This window comes from Rutidosis leptorrhynchoides, chromosome 7 (genome assembly GCF_046630445.1).
Source record: "Rutidosis leptorrhynchoides isolate AG116_Rl617_1_P2 chromosome 7, CSIRO_AGI_Rlap_v1, whole genome shotgun sequence".
Taxonomy (NCBI): domain Eukaryota; kingdom Viridiplantae; phylum Streptophyta; class Magnoliopsida; order Asterales; family Asteraceae; genus Rutidosis; species Rutidosis leptorrhynchoides.
In genome coordinates, this window is record NC_092339.1 from 282801277 (window position 1) to 282829001 (window position 27725).

The 27725-nt window shown below is 30.9% G+C and overlaps 1 protein-coding gene across 1 annotated transcript; it reads right to left on the reverse strand.

The window, feature by feature from the left end:
- Positions 1–1469: 1469 nt before the first annotated feature.
- LOC139856919 (12-oxophytodienoate reductase 2-like) lies at positions 1470–3390 on the reverse strand. Its single transcript, XM_071845631.1, has 5 exons — positions 3293–3390; positions 2861–3001; positions 2658–2785; positions 2325–2447; positions 1470–2259 (listed from the first exon to the last, which is right to left on the reverse strand). The coding sequence occupies exons 1-5, from the start codon at positions 3355–3357 to the stop codon at positions 1676–1678; spliced, it is 1041 nt and encodes a 346-aa protein (XP_071701732.1). The 5' UTR covers positions 3358–3390; the 3' UTR covers positions 1470–1675.
- Between the last annotated feature and the right edge of the window lie 24335 nt (positions 3391–27725).

The window sequence follows — 27725 nt, forward strand, 5'->3', positions numbered from 1 at the left end:
CTAAATCCTAAATCTAAACCCTAAACCCTAAATTTCTAAACCCTAATATTTAAACCCTATAAACCTTAATATCTAAACCCTAATAGCAAAACCCTAATATCTAAAACCTCAACATACGCTCGAAAAATACGATAATTGTTATATATTACTTCCTCGAGCATTTTTCCGCAAAAATAAAAACATTTATCACAAAGTGACTTTATTAAATGTTCATATTTTCATCCAATCTATAATGTTCATGAACAAAGTTTTTTCGAAAAACGAGAAAAAAAAATTTTCTTCCCCCCGCTTCCCCATTGATCCTACCACTATATATATATATATATATATATATATATATATATATATATATATATATATATATATATATATATATATATATATAATACTAATACAGTAGTATTAATAGTAATAATAGTATTAATAGTAATATATATATATATATATATATATATATATATATATAATACTCTACTATTATTACTATAGTAGAGTATACTAATAGTAATAATAATATAATAATAATAATACTAATAATAATAGGGAGGTGATACTCACACACCAATTTTTGATCCACACACAGTTCTTACCATAAAACTTACAATAATAATCTTCAATTTATCTTGGAACTTGAACCTTTATTATTGTAAGTAAGGATATAATAATCAATTAAGTGTGTATGGATCAATATTTAGTGTGTGAGTATCATCCCCATAATAATAACATAACATTTCTACATTTAAGGTAATACTTTAATGTTAACATTAACATTAAAATTAATTAATTAATAGTAGGGTATATCAAAACCATATCATCAAATAAATAAACATTTTTATCTTACTATTTACGTATAAACTTCTTATTTTAGTTTTCCATGTTTGGTAAACATACAAAAGAAAGTTTCATCAGAATTTAATTGTGTGGGTTCTTTTATTTGAAATTCATATGTGGTATATGTTCCTAGATGTATTGTGAGTTTTCATGACTAAAAGTTCAAAATAGAAAATGGTTATGTTAGATACTGACTATTGCTTTCTATAGCTTCCTACATCATCATATATATTTTCTCAATGTACAAGCCATCTCTAAATATAGGTGTGATCCAAATATTTATCAAATCCTAAAAATTTGTGTTACGTATGAACTTAATTAACTTGGTCAAGGTTTTTATAGCCCTTACCAGCTTCAATTAAACCATACAAATATAGTCCAGTTGAGTCGATAAGCCGCGTACATCGTAACAAAAAGATACTCCACTTCCCCGGGTAGCATAAATAGAGAAAACCCTATCCGTTTACCAGTTTTACCAGTTTTAATTGTATTTTTGCTGCAACTTTGAAGAAATCATTAACGACCATACTTATATCGGCTGTAGTCAAGTCTTATAGGTGATAGAAATTTAAACATAAGTTCGCCATTGCTTTTGAAGACTGGACTACAAAATATAATATTTAATCAAACAGATGACGATGTTATAACTTATTTAGTTACATCAAGCATGATAGAAGCTTACACACAAACACTCGAAACATGAAGTACAATACAGACGATACTTCATGCTTTCGCACATAGTTTATTTAGTTGCATCAAGGAAGATAGAAGTTTACACACAAACATTCGAAACAAGCGATACTTCAGGATTATGCTTTCGCATATAGTTTCAAGATCAAGCGAATCAAGCGACAGTTTCAGCAAGAAACGGATAATCAGTATAACCAATGACAGGGTCATTGGTATACAAAGTCGCCCTATCATGCTTGTTAAGTGGAGCACCAAGCTCAAACTTTTTAGGCAAATCAGGATTAGCCAAAAATAAACGACCATACGCTATAAGATCCGCATGTTTTTCAGATATAGCCTCATTACCATCATCCTTGTTGTACCCGCCAGCGGCAATAAATGTACCATTAAAAGCCTGTTTCATGGGTCCCAAACTGTCATAACCATCAATGTTATCGGGTTGGACCATGTGGCAATACAGAATCCCATATTTGTTTAGTGATTTTGCAATGTAAACCCCTAAAGCTTCTGGGTTAGGGTCAACATCTTCCGTTTCGTGGTATTTTGCAAATGGTGAGAACCGGATGCCAACTTTTTCTGGTCCAATCTCGTTAGTTACGGTTTCCACCACTTGAAGAGCAAATCTACATCGGTTTTCGTATGAATTTCCGTATTCATTAGTACCACCATCGTTGCTTTGGTTCAGAATACGGTCAATTAGTAAACCGTGAGCTCCATGAATTTCGACCCCATCAAATCCTATACATATATTGTCATAATTTAATGATTATCAAAAAATGAAATTAACTCTATTAAATACTTACCGGCTTCCATAGCATTTCTTGATGCCATTTTGAAATCATTAAGGACTTGACTGATTTCGTCGCTACTTAGTTTATGAGGTTTTAGAAAAACACTCCTCCACGCCATTGTCCCCTCGACAATCGCCTGTTTTCCAAATCAGAGTGTCAGATGATGATTAATCTAAGATCAAAACTCAAAAGGGTACTAAGCGAGCTAATTATGTTTAGTGGTTGTTTATCTAAAAGAACACATAAAGGCTTCTATAATTAAATTTAGCGATGTCCTACAAAATTTAGTGGTGTCGTTAATAAGGCATAATTATAAAACGATTATGGAAAAGAATTAATTGCTTTCCTGTGTGGGTTTTCCGGGATATAATAGTTGGCAAAAGAAGATGCTTCCTTTGGCATGAACAGCATTCACAATGGGTTTCCATGCTTCTATATGTTCCTTTGACCATATTCCAGGAGCACTCTTGAATCTTTAAAAAAATTAAACAAAAATAGAAAATACATAAATACATCATAAAAGTATATATATAGCAATGATTGATCACCCTTGAGGCGGGGGAGATATGCAAGCTGCTTCAGCGATCAAGAAACCACCTTCAGTGGCCCTCTGAGAGTAATACAAGGCAGCGTTCGACTCAGGAATAGTGTTGTCACATCTAAACCTTGTCATCGGTGCCATCACAACCCTGCAATACATAATCAAACGAAACTTAAGTAGACCGATCAACCGTTTAACACAATGTACATGACTAAGTAGTTTAATATTACAGCTACATTGTACATCATATTAACATATACTGTAGGGTTCTAGTCGCATATCCATACATATATCATGAAATTAAAAAAGATCGAAAATGATCAGGTTTCGATATAATTCATCAACTTTGAGGTTATCGTTCTAGTCCAGTGGTGGACTAACTATTTGTAATTGTCTTGGTGTTTGCCAATAAATAAAAAAAAGTGAGTAAATATTGTACCTGTGAGACAATTGGAAATTACCCATCTTGTAAGGGGTTAAAAGGGGGATTGACTGGCCTTCCATTTTACTTTCTGATACAATATATGATATGTGATATATGATTATGTGATATGATTCTCATGAAACTAAATGAGGTCTATTTATAGCTAAAAATTTCGCTACAAGAAAGCTGATGGACATTCACGGCAAGCCATGTGTAGTCCTTGATGCATAAGGTACAACTAAATTAGCACTAATTGATTTGGATGTTTTTTTATAGGATTGGTCACAAATTAAATGTACGAATTGTATTATTAAAAGTGTTAAATCCTTTTAGTAATAAAAGAGAATTAATACAAAATCACGTCTACCGGAAAAAAATAGTTGAAGACAAGAAACAACCCATAAAGTTTTCTAATGACCCGTCCTAATTCATCTGGACGAATACATTACATTTGGTTACATCGCGAGGTACTTGACCTCTATATGATACATTTTACAAACATTGCATTCGCTTTTTTTTAAAGACAAACTTTCATTACATCGAAAGTTGACGGCATGCATACCACTTCTTAATATATCCAACTATAAATAACTTGATAATAATCTTGATGAACTCGACGACTCGAATGCATCGTCTTTTAATATATATATATATATATATATATATATATATATATATATATATATATATATATATATATATATATATATATATATATATATATATATATATATATATATATATATATATTTACTACATATAACATAACATAATTTATATTATTATTTATTTTAAATATATAAAATGAATATATGTAACATATAGGTTATTAATATTAAAATGATATAACTAATAAATTTATATATATAAATTTGTTCGATTACAATTATGTGTGTTAATATATACATAAATGATATAGGTTAGTGAATCAAAGGCCAATCCTGCATTGTTCAGTCGTATGAATATTTTTACTACAAAATATCGTATTGTGAGTTTCATTTGCTCCCTTTTAAATGCTTTTGCAATATATATTTTTGGGACTGAGAATACATGCGCTGCTTTTATAAATGTTTTACGAAATAGACACAAGTGATCGAAACTACATTCTATGGTTGGATTATCAAACCGAATATGCCCCTTTTTAGCTTGGTAGCCTAGGAATTGATGTTTTTGATAATTGTCACCAATTGACGCGAATCCTAAAGATAGATCTATCGGGCCCAACGAGCCCCATCCGAGTTACGGATGCTTTAGTACTTCGAATTTATCATGTCCGATGTGAGTCCCGGAATGATGGGGATATTCTATATGCATCTTGTTAAGGTCGGTTACCAGGTGTTCACCATATGAATGAATTTTAATTCGCGAGTTACGCGTGTCAATATATGAAATCTTGTGGTCTATTAAAATGATGAAAATGAATGATTATGATAAATTAATGAACTCACCAACCTTTTGATTGACACTTGAAAGCATGTTTATTCTCAGGTATGAAAGAAATCTTCCGTTGTGCATTTGCTCATTCTAGATATATTATTTGGAGTCATTCATGACAAGTTTTGCTTATCATTTCTTGACGGAAAGTACCTGCTTATCATTCTTAGTCTAGACACATCTTACTGCATTGATCGCATGAATAGTGTATAGACAAAATTCATATCTTAGCGTATCTGTTACTGTAAACTTTGTCTGACATATTCTAAAAATTCCTCCGTAATCTACAAAATCTTTTGTTCTATATATATAGATATTCTATGTAATTAGAATACCATTCGATAGCCGAAAATCATTTCATATCGAAAAATCCTTTATTCAATTGTACGAAATGGAACTCTCCATTAGTTCAAGTCCCTCGAATTCCGATATGGAGTTTCACTCGAGCTCCGAAAGCAGTGTGACTGGAATGGATCAACCAATCAGCCATCATCTATTCTGGATGAATTGGGGATGGGTTTGTAGCCTCCTCAAACATTGGAGACAAGAAGAAGGTGATCCATTCCATCCACCACATTGCCCTCCTGGCGAAGAACCTGAAGCACTTACCGGCGAACCTGTCCGAGATACCATTTTCTCTCTCATTTCCAGAGTATCTCGTCACGATTATATACTATCTCACATTCTAGATCTTATTCATCCGCTCGTTCGAACCACCGATCATCCCGGTGTAATAGAAGAAGTTAACGAGCTTCGTGCTAGAGTAGTGGCTTTAGAGAATATGATGCACAACTTGCAAGCATCACAAGCACCACAAGCATCACCGACATCAGCACCATCACCATCAGCAGCACCACCAACAACATCCACATCGCAAGCCTCAATACCACGAACATCAGCAGCATCACCGGCATCAACAGCACCACCATCAACAACACCAACGGTACCATTACCAACAACAACATCCGCATCCCACACCTAAACATCACAATCTATACCTCGAACATCAACGTCACACGCACCATAGATACCAAGGAGTACCAACAACAATAACCGATGAAGTATTAAGCTATAAATTCATTGGAGAAACATTCTGTGGCGATTATGTAATCTCCAAAGTCTTAGAGATTATCTATTCTAGCCTTAATCAAAAATCAGATGTGTGGACCGAGATGATAAAAGGAAGAGTAAAAACCCTGACAAGGATGGTGCATGATTTACAAGCTAGACTTGTTTTATCAGCAGCATCAACAGTACCGTTAGCATCACCAGCACTGTCAGTACCGTCAGCATCATCAGCACTAGCAGCACCTATAACATCACAAGCTTCGCCAGTTCAAGAAATCACCGTGGACATCATTACGAATCAAAAACGAGTATATTGTATCAACGAGTTATGAAGTAGTAACTCAATTCCTCCGAAGAATTTATATGTATATCTTATATATATAAATTTAGAAACCATCATAAAACTTTTCGTACTAAGCTATTATATATGAATTGAAGAAGGTAGATATTACTCAGTTAATTCATATTACTAATATGCTATTACGTACATCTTTCCTTAACAACTTAACCATCGTTAACTACGATCTCTGTTTCAACTCAATGAATCCCGTCTCATAATAGACTAAGTGTATTATTCGATTACATGATGGATTTTACACTTTCGATATACTCAAAACTTTAAAGTCAACATCTTTCGTACATTGCGAAGTTCATAAGAATTCCACAAGCATCAACATCCGTCATCAAGGAATATCAATAAGAATAAGTAATGAAATATTAGTGAAATACTCTGTGAAGATTATGTAATCTCTAGTATTAGAGATTATTCATTTCTAATTCCAGCCTAAGATCAAATGAGCTTAACTCATCAAATCTGTATTACATCTGAAGAAAATATACATATATTCTCATAAAGATTGTAATAAAATTCTCTGGTACAAAACATTACTTGTGAAATTTTTTTTTTAACGGGTAGGTAATACCCGAGAGATATATAAAAATTCACAATTAATATGTTACATTATTCGAATCTGATTCCACAATCATTAACTATACTCACTACTTTCACAATAATATACACTCTTTTAATAGAAATCAAAACAACTATACTCATTCAAATCCAATTACATATTCTGATTTTGAAATCTTAGAATTCAATTCGAGATATAACCAGTATTATCACTCCTAGATTCCTACATCTTTCAAAGCTATATTTTGACTTCAAAACTGTGCTAGAACATCATTTCTGTTCATAGAACCCAGAAAAATATTTGTATCATTCAAAATCCTAGAACATCATATGTATATTAACAATTACAATTTGTGTGCAAACCCTTCGAAATTCCTGAAGATACTTCAAATAATGAACAATCGAGATGATGATCCAATCATATGTTACCCACAGTTGTGCACCTGAAAAACTCTCGAAACCAAAGTCATAGTTTAACACGTAGCCGTGTCAGACCCTTTGACATTTATTAGCAAAAATAAACTTTTCAATCCATTTTCAAAATAGACAGTTTTGTCACAGCTCCAGCAAATTAACTTCAATTGTTCATTCGAATAAGCCTTATTATAACGATTACCCCTTCATCATTGTTACTGAGGAACCTTTTATATCTCGCCACATTGGCAGTAAACTTACCAACAACTTCATTGATCTTTAAGCCCTCCGAAAAATCACTCTACTTATTTATTAAAACCTTATCATGTACTCATCTGCATCTTGTAATAGTAGTTGTGATGTTATGCGAGGTGTATACGAAATAGTTATATTTTTATTGCGAAATACTATTAAATACGATACAATTTTACACTAGTTATTTATTTATTTATAGAGTTGATATACCTAAACCTTGCTACAACACTATAGGAAATGTACCTAATCGTACAGTAGTGTAGTTTTTAGTAAGTCCGGTTCGTTCCGCAGGGAGCTAGCCAAGTTTAACGCTATATTTTATTTTAAACTATATTTGTATATATATATATATATATATATATATATATATATATATATATATATATATATATATATATATAAGTATCATTATTATTATTATAAAAAGGGGATTTTTACCGTTTAATGACCGGTTTGTCAATTTTATGTCTTAAGTCGCAATTAAAACCTAATGTAAAATATTAAAAATAAATATAACTTAGTTTAAAGCGTAAAGTAAATGACGATAATTAAAGTGTGATAAATTAAAGTGCGATAAATAAAATGACGGTAAATAAAATTGCGATAATTAAAAGTACGATAATTAAAAATGCGATAAGATATAAAGTAAAGGAATTATGTTTATTTAAACTTCCGTAATCATGATGTTTGACGTGTTGATTTTAATTTATTACCATGGGTTAATTGTCCTTTGTCCTGGATTATTCAATATGTCCATACGGTTTTTGTCCATAACAGTTTATCAGTCATAAATATAAAGTGCGAGTGTCCTCGTCAAATTATCCTTATACCCGAAGTCAAATATTCCAACTAATTGGGGACTTAAACTGTAATAAGGTTTTAATACATTGTTAATGATTACACCAGGTTATCGACTGTGTGCAATCCAAGGTTTTAATACTTTATTATCAATTACACCAAGTGTCCTTGTATGTAATCCACCCCTGTTTTAATGAGTCCATTGACTATTAATCCATTCCCGTGTCCGGTCAAATGAACGATTATTAGTACTTATAAATATCCCGCCCATCGTGTCCGATCGAGTGTATGTGGTTATTTATAGGTACATCTAATTGTAAATCTTTATATTAAATTAACGAACTATCATTCAGTTAAACAAATATAAAGCCCATTAATAGTCCATAGTCCAATTTCTACAAGTGTCGGTCTTTTGTACAAACCCCAATTATGGTACAAAGCCCAATTATCCCGTCTTTAATATTTAGCCCAACATCACGATTACTTCGATTTAAATAAGCATAATAATAACTTAGCTACGAGACATTAATTTAAAAAGGTTGAACATAACTTACAATGAGTATTAACAGCGTAGCGTTACACGGACAGAATTTTGACTTACAAACTTAAAACATTCGCCACTATAACCTTATTATTATTAACTTAAAATTAAAATTAAAATTATAAATATAAATATATATATTGAGAATAAGAGATAGATAATAAAAAGGTGTATTGTGTGTTATTTCGGCCAGAAAACGTTGCCTTTTAAAGAACCTGACCTGCTACAGTGACTCATGCGACAACATGAGTTTTCTTCTTCCAGGCCATGCGGTCGTATGGCCGTCATTTCCTGGTCACAATGAGTTGTTTTCTAGTCTGCCGACACTTATATATATATATATATATATATATATATATATATATATATATATATATATATATATATATATATGTAATTTTTATATAATTATATATATATTATATTATATTATATTCATGTGCATAGTTGACTTGTAATTTTAGGTCCGTTGCGTCTCGCATTGTTAGTTGGCTCAGGCCCCGGTTCCGGATTTTCGAACGTCCTTTTGTACTATTTAATATCTTGTACTTTGCGTTTTGCGGCTCGTACTCTTGTAACTTTTAGACGTTTCTCATCAATAATTTGAACCACTTTGATTGTACTTTATACTTTTTAGCTTTTTGGTCGTTTGCGTCTTGAAATCGTCGAATCTATCTTTTGTCTTCACCTTTTATTATTTAAATGAATATCACTTGTAAATAGAACAATTGCAACCAACAGCTTGTCTTTCTTGAAGGATAATGCTATGAAATATGTGTTCGTTTTTATCATTATCAAATATTCCCACACTTGAGCGTTGCTTGTCCTCAAGTAATATAGAACTTGAATATAACTTTACTAGAATCACTTCTTTATTCTTCACACTTTGTACATCAGTGATTTTAATATGGCGGTATGAACAATGATAGTAACGTTGTGGTTTACAGTCCCACATGACTATAAAAATTTAGATCCTTTAGGAAATTGGATCTTTATGAAAATATTTGATCTTTTGAAAATTCAATCTAGTTTTTACCCTAGATAAGTTTTCCGGAATAACCCTTCACCGGTGTTTGCAAAATATTTTTGTGGGTTTTGTGGGTTTCAGATTTGAAAATTTTAGCTCAAAACTTATGGTTTTGTGTCACCCACTTGCTAACCTTGTATTAGGAAAGCAACACGTCCAGTATACTTGCTCCGTATATTACCTTTCGGTAAACTACGGTCCGGTTGTAAAGAAAAGCGTTGAACAAGCAACTGTTAAGGCAATGTCTCGTGACATGCTTTTGATTATGGTCTATATCGTGTCGGATGCAATTACTATCCTTTGTAGGAGCAGTAGTAAAGATCACCCTATAGTTTTTCGGTCTGGCACAAGGTCCTGTCTTCGACCATGATATGCAACCACCGTTCTTACGGTTGACACCCGATTTGGTTCAGGTGACCTAATGAATTCTGGTGAATTCTTAGGATTTTAGTTCAATGGTAATGAACGCATTGAAAAATGGGTTTTCAGAAAACAAATCGGTTTGTAATTTAATCAAAATATTTTCTCGTTCAAGCTCGAGTTTAGATATCATCGAATTCTATGAGTTTGAATTCTCAATCTTTAAAAGTTAATCTCAAGGATTGAGTAATATCAGGCTTAAAACCTGATTTTTGATCTTTAAGGAGATTATCCTTTCTGGGAATCTGATTCATTAGTCTTATAAGCTAATTTGCACGGTGCCCCCCATTGTACGAGACAGATCCTCTCATGGTTAGGATAAGTCTGACCACTTGGCGACCTTGTTTGATGCTGAGGTCCGTGGATTTCCAGCTGATTTTTGAGAAAACTTTTCAAGGTTTTTCGTAGACTCTACAACTGGTCTGGACGACAACTTCCTGACCTAAATCAAGAAGCGCGTGTCTTTTTCTCTCGGAAGACTTTACTTTCTTTTAAATTTCATTTATATTACAATAAACTGGGTAAAACTGATTAATATCGTTCAAAACAAAAGTATCTTCAATTATTTGTACAAAAATATGTGATATATATTCTAAATAACTTGGTAAATTTTTCCCACACTTGGCTTTTATTTTCCTTTCTTTGCCTTTTTATTATCCTATATTCCATTTTAAATGAATTCAAGAGTTTTGAGTTGTTTCTCAATTTATGTCCTTTCCGAGGTAACAATAATTTCGGTGTTAACACCTAGTTTTATCGTTCATAAATATGTATAAACATGATTTTGAATTCATTTATTTGAAAAAAATTTAAATATTTTACTAGAATTGGGTAGTCAGTATATAAGACTAGAGCTGTTCTTTATTATCAGAGAGCACTAGATTCTAATACAACTACTGCTTTACTAGTATTTTTAATGATAACCAAGTGTTTAAATTAAAATTTTAAAACCCGAAAGAATTTAACCCTTTCCCACACTTAAGATCTTGCAATGCCCTCATTTGCAAGAACTAAGTAACAATTTAAATTATTGAGGGTGATTAGCGTAGAAAAATGATTAAATTTTACCAAAGTTTCCAAACATATTTTTGTTTGTGTTGAATGATAAATGGTGCACATCATTTGTTCATTCCGTCTGTTATTACATCACACTTGTTTTTCGTTTTGTCGTCAAAATTAATAGCTTTTGCTGAACTTAATGCCAGTCTTTGAAAATGCGTTGTTTTACCCTGTTGTGGACATGAGATAAAATACATACAATATAAATATAAACATGCAAGGTAATTTGAAATGGGACTTAATATCCCACTTTCAAATTACAAAAATGAAATATTAGTAAAAAATAATAAAAATATTAAACATTACATTAAAGTATCAAAATGTTAAATGTTTAACATAAATAGATAAAATAATAAAAGAGAAGACATCACCAATGGAACACTATTGATTTGGATAGGGGTTCCAGTTCATATCGTCGTTCGGGTTCCATGGTTGGTGATAGGTGTTTTGGTATGCTTGATTAGGGTCGTACAAGTCATAGGGTGGTCGCATGTCGGGCTGATGCGGTGGATAGTAAGCAGGCTGAGTCGAGATGTAGTTATTTGGTACCTGAGATGATAGCTGGCTCATGATTTGGTGCTGATGAACTTGCCAGCTATCATGTTGGCATTGCCTAGAAGTCTCATACTCATTCGCGGCTTGCGACTGCTCATACCGACGATGCCTATCCTCATTAGTCATTTCTACCTCATCTATACGCTAGAAAACGTCAGTAGCACTATCCCTAATGACATCCCTAATGTCATCCGCCTCCTCCATCTCATCATCCGAACCCCTCTCTACCTGTGGATGGCGGCCTTGATATTGTACTGCCTGATTGCGTCTCCCAGTCAAAACTTTTGCACTTTGATAGACTTGCAAACCTAAAGTCTCGTCCTGTTCCCTACATACCATCATCGGACCCCCTTGATCCCTATCTACACCCAAATACTCTCCAATTAGAGTAAAAAAAAATACCTCCTCCTACTATTCCCCCTTCCTGTATTCCTTCCACCATTTTGAACAGATAAAAACCAACACAGTAGGGGATATTAACAAAGCTTCTAGTGTTTTGAATGCACTTAAGGTAAAATAAATCGTGTAAGGTCATTTTCTCCTTGTTGTTACCCCTTTGTGTAATCGAGTTTGCTAAGAATCTATGTATTATACGAAGCTCGGCTTTATTAATATCTAAATAGGAGTGTCTTCCTCCCCGCGTAAACACATTAAAATTTGACATACTTTAGATCAATGAGATTAAAAATAATGATAATAAAAGTTCTCGTCTTTAACGACCCGTCCTAATCCATCTGGACGAATACATTAGAATTGGTTACATCGCGAGGTACTTGACCTCTATATGATACATTTTACAAACATTGCATTCGTTTTTTAAAGACAAACTTTCATTACATCGAAAGTTGATGGCATGCATACCATTTCATAATATACTCAACTATAAATGACTTGATAATATTCTTGACGAACTCAATGACTCGAATGCAACGTCTTTTGAAATATGTCATGAATGACTCCAAGTAATATCTCTAAGATGAGCAAATGCACAGCGGAAGATTTATTTCGTACCTGAGAATAAACATGCTTTCAAGTGTCAACCAAAAAGGTTAGTGAATTCATTAGTTTATCATAAATAATCATTTCATAATTTTAATAGACCACAAGATTTCATATTTTCGTTTCTCATAAACATACGTCCCATGTATAGAAACAAAAATCATTCATATGGATTGAACACCTGGTAACCGACATTAACAAGTTGCATATAAGAATATCCCCTATCATTCCGGGAAATTCTTCGGACATGATAAAAATGAATTCGAAGTACTAAAGCATCCGATACTTTGGATGGGGTTCGTTAGGCCCAATAGATCTATCTTTAGGATTCGCGTCAATTAGTAGATCGGTTTACTAATTCTTAGGCTACCAAGCAAAAAGGGGCATATTCGGATTCGATCATTCAACCATATAATGTAGTTTCAATTACTTGTGTCTATTTCGTAAAATAGTTATAAAAGCAGCGCATGTATTCTCAGTCCCAAAAATATATATTTTAAAAGCATTTAAAAAGAGAGTAATGAAACTCACTATACTGTATTTTGTAGTAAAAATATATATGACGACATTGAACAATGCAGGGTTGGCCTCGGATTCACGAACCTATATCATTTGTATATTTATTAATACACATAATCGTAATCGAATATTTATATATATATATATATATATATATATATATATATATATATATATATATATATATATATATATATATATATATATATATATATATATATATATATATTTATTAGTGATAAAATCTTTGTATTAATAACTTATATATGTATATGTATATGTATATGTATATGTATATGTATAGATATATATATATATATATATATATATATATATATATATATATATATATATATATTATTTAATTAAATGTATTCATTTTAAATGAAAATATTAATATAGTTAAGTTAAATATACTTTTATATGATTATCATTTGTTTGTTGAAATTAGTAATTATAATTATACTAAGATAATATTTGAAATGGTAAAAATAATGATAATGATAATACTCATATTAATACTAAGGAAAATAATATTTAATAATTCTATTAATGGTAATACTAATGATAGTTTTATTATTAAGTCTTATAATACTGATAGTAGTTTCAAATGAAAAATTTAATAGTAATGATAATACTTATAATAGTGATGGTATACATTATTAATCTTGTAATAATAATAATTTTGATAATGATACTAATACTAACCTAAATGATAATTCTAATAATAATACTTATAAGAATATTAGTAGTAAAAACAATAATAATCATGTTAACTCTAATATCTTTATTTAAAATCATTTAATTACTTAAATTATCTCAATATACTTGTATGGGTATAATAATAATGTAGCACTTTATTAAATCATAATCATTAATATCAAAGTGTTAAAGTAAAAGTTCGGATTAAAGTTATACCCTCGGTGTACATGATCAGAGAACGATTAGCAACAACAACGAAGACTCGAGTGGTTATGATAATCTCAATCTAATTATCATCGTTTCCAGTTTCATTCGAATCATCATCATCTATACCATATATCATCATCAACATCGATATCCCCATCTATATTATCATCATTCACGCTTACCCTCGTCATCCTCATATTAAAATCATGATTCATCAATCGTTTATCATCAGCACAAACATGTATATGGCCCAAACATGGCAGCCCAAGCCCCACCCTATGTGACAGCCCAAAAGCAAAAAACAATAGCCCATGAAAGTCCCACTAATAATTCGGTCCATGTGATTTTAATAGTCTAAACAAAAGTCCACTAATTAAAACCTCACGGCCCAACATCTATTGGATTCTCTTGGCCCAATGCAAATAATTAAATGGTTTGTGTATGTGTATCAGGGAGTTTGGAACGGCCAAATCAAAATAAGGAAAAAATAAAATAAAATAAAAAAAACGTAAGCAATTGCCTCTTGTTATCAAATCGTCAGCCTCCCATCATTTTCCATTATCATAATAAAAAAAAAATTGACAACGTGTGGGGATCAACATTATAGCTGTTGTCTTCCTTTTTCCTTTTATTTATTTATTAAAATTTTTTTTTTATAAACCGAGCACTAAGATAGCGATGGTGTAATTGACAGAAATCAAACCGATTCACCTCATCATTCATCATTCATTCCATCAACATTTCGTTCATAATTATCATCATAATCATTTCGTGTATCACCATTATAAGCGAGTATGATCATCATCTTATTTCTTCCTCTTAAATGTCATCATCTCCATCGTTACATCAACAATGTTCACAGTTTCAGGAAAATTGAGACAGAAAATAGAAAGAAGAAATAAGCGTAGCAGCGGTTTATTTTGGATTTGGTGGTGATAGTTGTCGACAACTGAAGCAAGAGTAAAAGAGATTGAGATGGTGGTTGAGAGTGTGAACCGAAAAGAAAAAGAAAAAGGTAGCAGTAGCATTGATATGGTAGCAGTCTCTGTTGCTTTAATGGTAGTGCTTACGGTGGTTGTTTATGGTGAAGTGACCGGAGAAGGTGATCACAAGTAGAGGCCGTTTGGTGGTGATGGGTGGGATATATATATATATATATATATATATATATATATATATATATATATATATATATATATATATATATATATATATATATATATATATATATATATATATATAAGGTGATTCATGGTGGTAGTGAATGGTGGACGGTAAAGGTGTTCTTATTGATGGTGAAGGTCGATGGTGGAGGTTCTCGGTGGTGGTATGAACATGGTGATAACATTGGTTTGTTGATTCTCCTTCATTGCTATATGATTGTAAAGATTAATAGAGATTTTTGTGTTTGATTCCGAATAGTAAACGAAAACAGAAAAAAATGACATATGTGTGGTTAAGTAAGTTTCCTGTGATAGTATCAACAAGTATTAAAAAATTATTTTAGTTTTTATGTTGTTAATCCGAAAGCATAAACAGGATAGACGAGAACTAAAAGTTTTTGGACAGTAATGGTTTCTTGGTTCTTAATCATCTATAAAAGCAAAAGAACAAATGAATTAGAAATAGTTGAAGGTAGTTGTTTTGGTGATGATGATAGTTTCATGTGTGTCTAGTTGAAACAAAACTAGGAAGAAAGGCAAGAGATCGATGAGTAGTAAAAAAAAATAATAAGTTGGTTGTTTTGTTGTCGAACCAAAACAGAAAAAAAAACACAATAGGTGATCGGGTTTGGAGTGATGGTATGATCGAGTAGGTTGGTTTCAAGGTGGTTGTTGCTAAGGTGATGGTTTGATGGTTATCTCCGGCCAAACGAGTGATCGTGTATGAACGTTACCGAAAATGAAGAATAAACGGAAGGATGCAGTGTGAAGAATGATGTTAGATGGTAGTGGAGGGTTTTGGGGTCTTGACAATTAGATTGAGTATTATATCAAGTTGTGCAATCATTCTATATGTACAACCAAAAACAGAAATATGCTTGTGAATTAAAGGAATTGAAGATGTCGTATGAAAAGAGATGCAGCCAAAACATTTAATTAGTGGATGTGTTATTTGTGGCCTGCAGATTTAGTATGAGACTGTAATTGATTTACAATTTATCCATATGTGCGTGAATGAAGGAAAAATAAAATAAAATAATAAATCAATCCTTCACATGCGTTTGTCTGGGACTAATGACGAAGTAATTATATTTATAGTTGATTGCATGATACATCTTAATTTACATAACAAAGACAAATCAAGTGGGAGTGGTGGTGATATATGCATGTACCGCATATATATTAAATATTATTATTATTATTATTATTATTATTATTATTATTATTATTATTATATATTCTTATAATTGCACATTTGGGAAAAATAATAATAAAAATGATAGCAGTTGCTAACGATAATTGGTAAATGGTGGAGTTGTTTGTCAATAGTAACAATGATGGGTAAAATGTGGAAGGTGATAGATGTTATGTCTTTATTTTCAACATATATATATATATATATATATATATATATATATATATATATATATATATATATATATATATATATATATATATATATATATATATATATATATATATATATATATAAATATTTATTTTAATAATAGATTTTATTATCTTATATTATTTTACATATTTATTTTTAATAATTAAGTCGTATATTATTTCCAATTATATTTCAAATTAACATATATAATATATTTATTTATATATTTAAATATATATATATATATATATATAAATCTATTTACAAATAGTTGTTCGTGAATCGTTGAAAACAGTCGAAAGGGTAATTGATTACATGAATATAATTCCAGAACTTTTAAGACTCAATATTACAGATTTTGCTTATCGTCTCGAAATCATATAAAGATAAAGTTTAAATTTGGTCGGAAATTTCCGGGTCGTCACAGTACCTACCCGTTAAAGAAATTTTGTCCCAAAAATTGATTGGGATGGTCATGGCTAACAATAAAAATGTTTTCATGGAGAATATGAGTTGATAAATAGAGTTTTATTATCATTGAGTAATATTGATAAAACAATTCGATTACGCGAAGCGTACGAGTGAAGCTATCACAAAAGAGTAAAATGAGAAATAATGATTCATCTTGACTTTTGATGTAGTCACTGTTGAATTCTGGAATTCAAGGGATTTAAAGAAAATCTTCTAAATCTAAAAGATTTGATTCTTCGGCGAATAAGGAAATTAAGATCTCTATAATTAAATACGGTGATCTGCCTCGATTACTCCGTCAGATATTTCCATTATAAATTTACCTCTTCTGTCTTATTACTCTCACCATTCCTATACTTTCTTTCTTAGTTCTTATATTCAAAAGATTGCGAAAATGCTTAATCCAATTCTAATCCTTGATGTTTTCCTAATTATCATTCCTGTCATCCTTCTTTTTTTAAAGCATCCACCAGAAAAGTCTGTTTACTTCTACTATTACCTTGGGGTGATACTATTCTTAATTCTACCGTGTCTTTATATTGCTATTCGTATTAATATCCATGATTGGTAACCTCTGTGTTATTATTGAGCTTTATATTTTCTCTTATATTTTGGAGCTCTTTGCCTTTTTATTCTCCTCTCGACCTCTAGTAAAGCGAGTAATGGTCCAGAATTCGTAAGTATGGTGTTTCAAGTGAACATGGATATTGTTCTAAGAGAGAGATGGTAATAGTATGATCTTGATTGGTTAAATTACCAGGATTCAAGAGAAAAGATAGAACTTATCAAGAAAATATGTTCTTGATATGTTTGGAGATTAAGTGGAATGTAAGAGTTATGTAGAATGGTACATGATGATGTTATAATTCTGTGAATCATCACGTTCCATTAGAAACTCAGCATGACTTACTGTAATATAATCACGTTGATCAAGTGTGATTATATTATACTAACTCATGCATCAATTTCCAACACTACTTCAAAATCATTCATAATTCAAACTCGAATTTTAAAGAAATTTAGAAACTAAAGTAGTTTCCTTTATGATGTAATATAGATAGCACGAAGAGATAATTAATTTCGGACGAGAATATTTATGAAAATATCTTCAGAAATATCAAAGATATTTATGATGATATTTTGGAATTTCTAAGTTCGATGGTGGATGAAGAAAGATTTTCCGCAAGATTTTTAACATGAGTACGGAGCAAGATATTCGTTGAAGGTTTCATCAGATCTAGAATTACCTGGATTCTTTGAATATATGGTATGGTCCTTGTATTTGGCCTTGTTCTCCTTTATGGTTTGCTCAATCTGTTTTTCAGTACCAAATTTTCTATCGAGCGTTCCTAACACTCCCTTCTTTATCATCAAACTGTTTAGACCATCTACAATTTTTCTGTTTCCTCTGCATTTAATGCTACCATACTAGAATCATCGGTTATCAATCCGAGGTAGTTTCAAGAGAATTGTGTTTTTAGATGATTAAACGCTGATGGTAATATGATGGAATATAAAAGGCTCCCCGGTAACAATAAAAGAGCACACATATATATCAAGGTGTTAATAAGGTTGTTTCGAACGAAAAGTCGAAGTTGATTTGTTGGAGCTGTGAAAAAATTGGCTAATTTGAAAAAGATTTAAAATGTTATTTTCAGTAATAACAATGCCAGAGGAGCTAACACATATACATGTTAAACGTTTACTCAGGTTCCGAGTGTTTTCAGGTGCATAACTATATGCATCAATCTTTTCTTCCGTAGATGAATTGTGGTTGGTTCATCCTCTAGATTGAGGTGTTTTCACGAATTTATGAAGGATTTGAACGCAGATTGTAATCATCAAGATACAAATGAGGTTTAAGATGAAATCAAGTGGCAAACTTGAAGAAATGTTTAGTTTCATATGTTATAATCAATATTTTAATTCATTTTAATTGTCCAATGTCATTAGTCCATAGTTAGGAGTCCACAATTTGTAGTTCAACAATTCATATATAGTTTAATATATAATACTCGAATTATTTAATACGTATCGTGACCCGTTTACATGTCTCAGACTCGATCACAACTCAAAGTATATATATTATTGTAGAATCAACCTCAACCCTGTATAGCTAACTCCAGCATTACTGCATATAGAGTGTCTATGGTTATTCCAAATAATATATATAGATGCGTCGATATGATATGTCAAAACCTTGTATACGTGTCCTGATATTTAAAGTGCGTAAAATAAATAACAGAAATTAAATGACGATAAATAAAGTACGTAAAGTAAATAACAGAAATTAAATGACGATAAATAAAATTGTGATAATTAAATTGCGATAAATAAACTGTGATAAATAAAATGTAATCAGTTAGCTAGGAACAGTTAGCTGGAAACAGTTAGCGTGGCTTCTTAACAAATTTTTTCATAGTTAATTTGTTTGTTTCTATCAATTTTTTTTTATTTCGTCAAATGTGTTCTTCATTATGCCACTTGTTGGATTCTGATAAATCAAAATTCAAATATGAAATTGAATAAAAATGGTTATTCTGTGGTGAACGGATTCGTATATCGGTAGATGTAAGTAGGATAGTAAATGACTGTTGAATCAGATTCGAAGAATGTACAGTGTAATTTATTAATGTGAAATCTAAATATTCCTTGGGTATTACCTACCCGTTAAAATATTTTCACCATTAACAGTTTGTACAAAAGAATTTTTAATTACAATCCTTATGAAAACATATATACATATATATTTTCTTTAGATGTAGTCAGGGATTTAACGAGTCAATATGATATTAGACTCATTTGATTTACCGTTAGAATAAGAATATATAATCTCTAAAACATTAGAGATTACATAATCGCCATGTCGAACGAAGATAAATGATGTAGAACGATCCGTAGAACGATAATTATACTCGAGGTACAGAATGAGATGTTGAGGCATGGATTGTTAATGGTACTGGTGCTGTTACTGTTGGTACTGTTGGTGCCAGTGATGTTGCTGAAGCTGGTACATTTTGCACCATATTCTCCAAATTAATTATTCGAGCGCGAAGTTCATTGACTTCTTTCATTACTCCAGGATGATTGTCGGTCGGAACGAACGGGTGAATAAGGTTCAGAATTATGGATAAAATATAATCGTGTCGAGCTGCTCTAGAAATGAGGATGAAAATGGTGTTTCGGATAGGTTCGTCGGTAAGTACTTCAGGTTCTTCGTCCAGAGGTGAATTCGGTTGGTGGAAAGGATCGCCTTCTTCTCGTCTCGATTGATTAATTTGACTACGAACCCATCAGATGAATTGAGGATGAATGATTGGTTGGTTCATTCCGGTCACACTGCTTTCGGAGCTTGAGTGGGACTCCATGTCGAAATCTAAGGGACTTGAACTGGTTGCGAGTTCCATATTGTACGGTTAGATAAAGGGTTTTTGATATGAAATGATTTTCGGATATCAGATGATATTCTAATTATATAGAATACCTATATATAGCATAAAGATTTCGCAAAATACAGAGAAAATTTCAAAAGCTGTCAGGCATAGGTAACAGTAACATATACGCTAAGATATGAATTAGCAGATATGCTAAGATATGAGTTTTGTCTATACACTATCTAGGCAATAGAGGCAGTAAGATGTGTCTAGACTAGGAATGATAAGCAGGTAATTTCCTAAGGATGATAAGTGGATGATTTTCGACATGAAATGATAAGCAAAACTTTTGACATGCAGACACAGTCGAAGTCCAGACCCACTAATGCATCTAAACAACTATCAGTTAGATACACTAATGCAAGACCTGGTTCGCTAAGACCACCGCTCTGATACCACCTTTAACGACCCGTCCTAATTCATCTGGACGAATACATTACAATTGGTTACATCGCGAGGTACTTGACCTCTATATGATACATTTTACAAACATTGCATTCGTTTTTAAAAGTGAAACTTTCATTACATCGAAAGTTGACTGCATGCATACCATTTCATAATATACTCAACTATAAATGACTTGATAATATTCTTGACGAACTCAATGACTCGAATGCAACGTCTTTTGAAATATGTCATGAATGACTCCAAGTAATATCTCTAAGATGAGCAAATGCACATCGGAAGATTTCTTTCGTACCTGAGAATAAACATGCTTTCAAATGTCAACCAAAAGGTTGGTGAGTTCATTAGTTTATCATAAATAATCATTTCATAATTTTAATAGACCACAAGATTTCATATTTCCATTTCTCATAAACATACGTCCCATGCATAGAGACAAAAATCATTCATATGGATTGAACACCTGGTAACCGACATTAACTAGATGCATATAAGAATATCCCCTATCATTTCGGGAAATCCTTCGGACAAGATAAAAATGAATTCGAAGTACTAAAGCATCCGGTACTTTGAATGGGGTTTGTTAGGCCCAATAGATCTATCTTTAGGATTCGCGTCAATTAGTAGATCGGTTTACTAATTCTTAAGCTATCAAGCAAAAAGGGGCATATTCGGCTTCGATCATTCAACCATATAATGTAGTTTCGATTACTTGTGTCTATTTCGTAAAACAGTTATAAAAGCAGCGCATGTATTCTCAGTCCCAAAAATATATATTGCAAAAGCATTTAAAAAAGGAGTAATGAAACTCACTATACTGTATTTTGTAGTAAAAATACATATGACGACATTGAACAATGCATGGTTGGCCTCGGATTCATGAACCTATATCATTTGTATATTTATTAGTACACATAATCGTAATCGAACATTTATATATATATATATATATATATATATATATATATATATATATATATATATATATATATATATATATATATATATATATATATATATATATATATATATATATATATATATATATATATATATATATATTAGTGATAAAATCTTTGTATTAATAACTTATATATGTGTGTGTATATATATATATATATATATATATATATATATATATATTTTATTATTTAATTAAATGTATTCATTTTAAATGAAAATATTAATATAGTTAAGTTAAATATACTTTTATATGATTATCATTTGTTTGTTGAAATTAGTAATTATAATTATACTAAGATAATATTTGATATGGTAAAAATAATGATAATGATAATACTCATATTAATACTAAGGAAAATAATATTTAATAATTCTATTAATGGTAATACTAATGATAGTTTTATTATTAAGTCTTATAATACTGATAGTAGTTTCAAATGAAAAATTTAATAGTAATGATAATACTTATAATAGTGATGGTATACATTATTAATCTTGTAATAATAATAATTTTGATAATGATACTAATACTAACCTAAATGATAATTCTAATAATAATACTTATAATAATATTAGTAGTAAAAACAATAATAATCATGTTAATTCTAATATCTTTATTTAAAATCATTTAATTACTTAAATTATCTCAATATACTTGTATGGTTATAATAATAATGTAGCATTTTATTAAATCATAATCATTAATATCAAACTGTTAAAGTAAAAGTTCGGATCAAAGTTATACCCTCGGTGTACATGATCAGAGAACGATTAGCAACAACAACGAAGACTCGAGTGGTTATGATAATCTCAATCTAATTATCATCGTTTCCAGTTTCATTCGAATCATCATCATCTATACCATATATCATCATCAACATCGATATCCCCATCTATATTATCATCATTCACGCTTACCCTCGTCATCCTCATATCAAAATCATGATTCATCAATCGTTTATCATCAGCACAAACATGTATATGGCCCAAACATGGCAGCCCAAGCCCCACCCTATGTGACAGCCCAAAAGCAAAAACAATAGCCCATGAAAGTCCCACTAATAATTCGGTCCATGTGATTTTAATAGTCTAAACAAAAGTCCACTAATTAAAACCTCACGGCGCAACATCTATTGGATTCTCTTGGCCCAATGCAAATAATTAAATGGTTTGTGTATGTGTATCAGGGAGTTTGGAATGGCCAAATCAAAACAAGGAAAAAATAAAAAAATAAAAAAATAAAAAACGTAAGCAATTGCCTCTTGTTATCAAAGCGTCAGCCTCCCATCATTTTCCATTATCATAATAAAAAAAAAATTGAAAACGTGTGGGGATCAACATTACAGCTGTTGTCTTCCTTTTTCCTTTTATTTATTTATTTTAATTTTTTTCTTTATAAACCGAGCACTAAGATAGCGATGGTGTAATTGATAGAAATCAAACCGATTCACCTCATCATTCATCATTCATTCCATCAACATTTCGTTCATAATTATCATCATAATTATTTCGTGTATCACCATTATAAGCGAGTATGATCATCATCTTATTTCTTCCTCTTAAACGTCATCATCTCCATTGTTACATCAACTATGTTCACAGTTTCAGGAAAATTGAGACAGAAAATAGAAAGAAGAAATAAGCGTAGCAGCGGTTTGTTTTGGATTTGGTGGTGATAGTTGTCGACAACCGAAGCAAGAGTGAAAGTGATTGAGATGGTGGTTGAGAGTGTGAACCGAAAAGAAAAAGAAAATCGTAGCACTAGCATTGATATGGTAGCAGTCTCTGTTGCTTTAATGATGGTGCTTACGTTGGTTGTTTATGGTGAAGTGACCGGAGAAGGTGATCACGAGTAGAGGCCGTTTGGTGGTGATGGGTGGGATATATATACGTATATGTGTGTGTATATATATATATATATAAGGTAGTTCATGGTGGTGGTGAATGGTGGACGGTAAAGGTGTTCTTATTGATGGTGAAGGTCGATGGTGGAGGTTCCCGGTGGTGGTTTGAACATGGTGATAACATTGGTTTGTTGATTCTCCTTCTTTGCTATATGATTGTAAAGATTAATAGAGATTTTTGTGTTTGATTCCGAATAGTAAACGAAAACAGAAAAAAATGACATATGTGTGGTTAAGTAAGTTTCCTGTGATAGTATCAACAAGTATTAAAAAATTATTTTAGTTTTTGTGTTGTTAATCCGAAAGTATAAACAGGATAGATGAGAACTAAAAGTTTTTGGATAGTAATGGTTTCTTGGTTCTTAATCATCTATAAAATCAAAAGAACAAATGAATTAGAAATAGTTGAAGGTAGTTGTTTTGGTGATGATGATAGTTTCATGTGTGTCTAGTTGAAACAAAACCAGGAAAAAAGGCAAGAGATCGATGAGTAGTAAAAAAAAAAATAAGTTGGTTGTTTTGTTGTCGAACCAAAACAGAAAAAAAACACAATAGGTGATCGGGTTTGGAGTGATGGTATGATCGAGTAGGTTGGTTTCAAGGTGGTTGTTGCTAAGGTGATGGTTTGATGGTTATCTCCGGCCAAACGAGTGATCGTGTATGAACGTTACCGAAAATGAAGAATAAATGGAAGGATGCAGTGTGAAGAATGATGTTAGATGATAGTGGAGGATTTTGGGGTCTTGACAATTAGATTGAGTATTATATCAAGTTGTGCAATCATTCTATATGTACAACCAAAAACATAAATATGCTTGTGAATTAAAGGAATTGAAGATGTCGTATGAAAAGAGATGCAGCCAAAACATTTAATTAGTGGATGTGTTATTTGTGGCCTGCAGATTTAGGATGAGACTGTAATTGATTTACAATTTATCCATATGTGCGTGAATGAAGGAAAAATAAAATAAAATAATAAATCAATCCTTCACATGTGTTTGTCTGGGACTAATGATGAAGTAATTATATTTATAGTTGATTGCATGATACATCTTAATTTACATAACAAAGACAAATCAAGTGGGAATGGTGGTGATATATGCATGTACCGCATATATATTAAATATTATTATTATTATTATTATTATTATATATTCTTATAATTGCACATTTGGGAAAAATAATAATAAAAATGATAGCAGTTGCTAACGATAATTGGTAAATGGTGGAGTTGTTTGTCAATAGTAACAATGATGGGTAAAATGTGGAAGGTGATAGATGTTATGTCTTTATTTTCAACATAAAGATATATATATATATATATATATATATATATATATATATATATATATATATATATATATATATATATATATATATATATATATATAAATATAGATTTATTTTAATAATAGATTTTATTATCTTATATTATTTTACATATTAATTTCTAATAATTAAGTCGTATATTATTTCCAATTATATTTCAAATTAATATATATATATATAATATATATATATATATATATATATATATATATATATATATATATATATATATATATATATATATATATATATATAAATCTATTTACAAATAGTTGTTCGTGAATCGTTGAGAACAGTCGAAAGGGTAATTGATTACATGAATATAATTCCAGAACTTTTAAGACTCAATATTACAGATTTTGCTTATCGTCTCGAAATCATATAAAGATAAAGTTTAAATTTGGTCGGAAATTTCTGGGTCACATCGTCCCTCCCTTGGGTAAAGCAATTTCGGTTCAACGATCTAGTCTTCAACTCACGACGAAATTTAAATATCATATTTTTAACTTAATGAAATAAAGTAAATTTTTGTTTTTAAATTCACACCAAATTTAAAATGCATAAAATTAAAAATTTATATTAATATTATTAATATTTTTATACATTAATTTTACAAACTTATATTGAAAATATTAATTTTTAAAATATTTAAAAACTTAAATATATTGGTTTTAAAAATTTACAATAATAATTTAATATTAATTTAAAAACAAGGTAAAAATTAAAATTAAAAATCTTTTTGGTCTTTTATCCCACTTTAATCAATCAAATATTATCAAAAATATACGCCCCTCTTTTGGGTAAAGTAATTTTGGCTATATTACCTAGTTTTACTCCTGACGAATTTTTGAAATATTTTGGATTGATTGATTAAAGATATTTATACCTTAAGAATAAACGGTAAATTTTGCAGTGATGTAATAAATTTTTGTATGATATCAATAATTTCGGTTTCGCATACCTAATTTTATTGAATATCAATTTAATACTTTATAGCGAATGATTCAGTGTTTATTATCAAAAGGTTAAAGCAATAAATAAAAACAAATAAAAACTGTACATACTTACCCGTGAGAAAGAATTCTTAGAGACCTGCTTTAACCCACTCATAGGAGAGTCGTGTGATTTGGTTTTCCTTAGGTACATAAGCGTAACCTCGATTCTTCAATAACTTTTCTTCTAAACATATGAACGATCTTTCTCTGCATAAAGTAACAAATTCGGTATTTGAATATGTTTGATTGTTCGAACATTTACCTTCGTGTGACCATTTTCTGCATTTATGACATCTTTCAAGGTGTTGTGCTCTTCTTTTTGTTGCGGATTTTGATTTTCCTTTACCAAAATGTGTCTTATGATGATTCTTCCTGAGTTCTTTTCTCACTTCGTCCATTTTTCCTCTTATGAATGATACCAATTCACTCGGGAAGATGTTATTATTATGTTTAGTAATCATAGCGTGTAGTAGTATACCATGGTTCAGATCAAAGGAATTCTTCATCTCGTAAAACCTAAAAGAAATAAAAATTCAGAATGGAGGCAGAAGACTAGTTCTTTAGGGTCTGCTAGGGAAAGACCATTCGAATTCCATTCTCGAGAACTACACGAAAACAGAATATCTAACTCTTAATAGAAATACATATTACCCTTAAAAGATTCGAACCTTCCCACACTTAGTTAGATGTAGTGTCGAAATTGTGATTAACTTCATTTTCAACTTCCATTGGATTATCTATGTAATGTTTAACTCTGTGACCATTAACCTTAAATTCAATCCCATTTGAATTTATCAATTCTATTGTTCCATATGGGAAAACTCTTTTCACTATGAATGGTCCAGACCATCTTGATTTCAATTTTTCAGGAAATAGCTTGAATCGTGAATTGAAAAGAAGAACTATGTCTCCTTCCTTAAATTCTTTTGATCTTCTGATTCTTTTATCATGCCATTTCTTCATTCTTTCCTTATAGATTAACGAATTTTCATATGCTTCATGTCTTAATTCTTCTAATTCATTTAGTTGACTTAATCGTAGACGTCCAGCTTCATGTAAATCAAGATTACATGTCTTCAAAGCCCAAAATGCTTTGTGCTCAATTTCTACTGGAGGATGACATGCTTTTCCGTAAATGAGTCTAAAAGGTGTGGTTCCAATTGGAGTTTTGTAGGCTGTTCTAAAAGCCCAGAGTGCATCCTCCAATTTCATGGACCATTCCTTCGGATTTGATCCTACGGTTTTCTCTAGAATACATTTTAAAGCTCGGTTGGTATTTTCAACTTGTCCACTTGTTTGTGGATGATAAACAGCGAAGATTTTATGAGTTACTCCATATCTTTTGAGAACTTTCTCAAGTTGATTATTACAAAAATGAGTACCTCGATCACTTATTAAGGCTTTCGGTTTTCCGAACCTAGCAAAAAGATGTTTTAGGAAGTTGACTACAACTCGTGCATCGTTAGTTGGGAGACCTTGTGCTTTC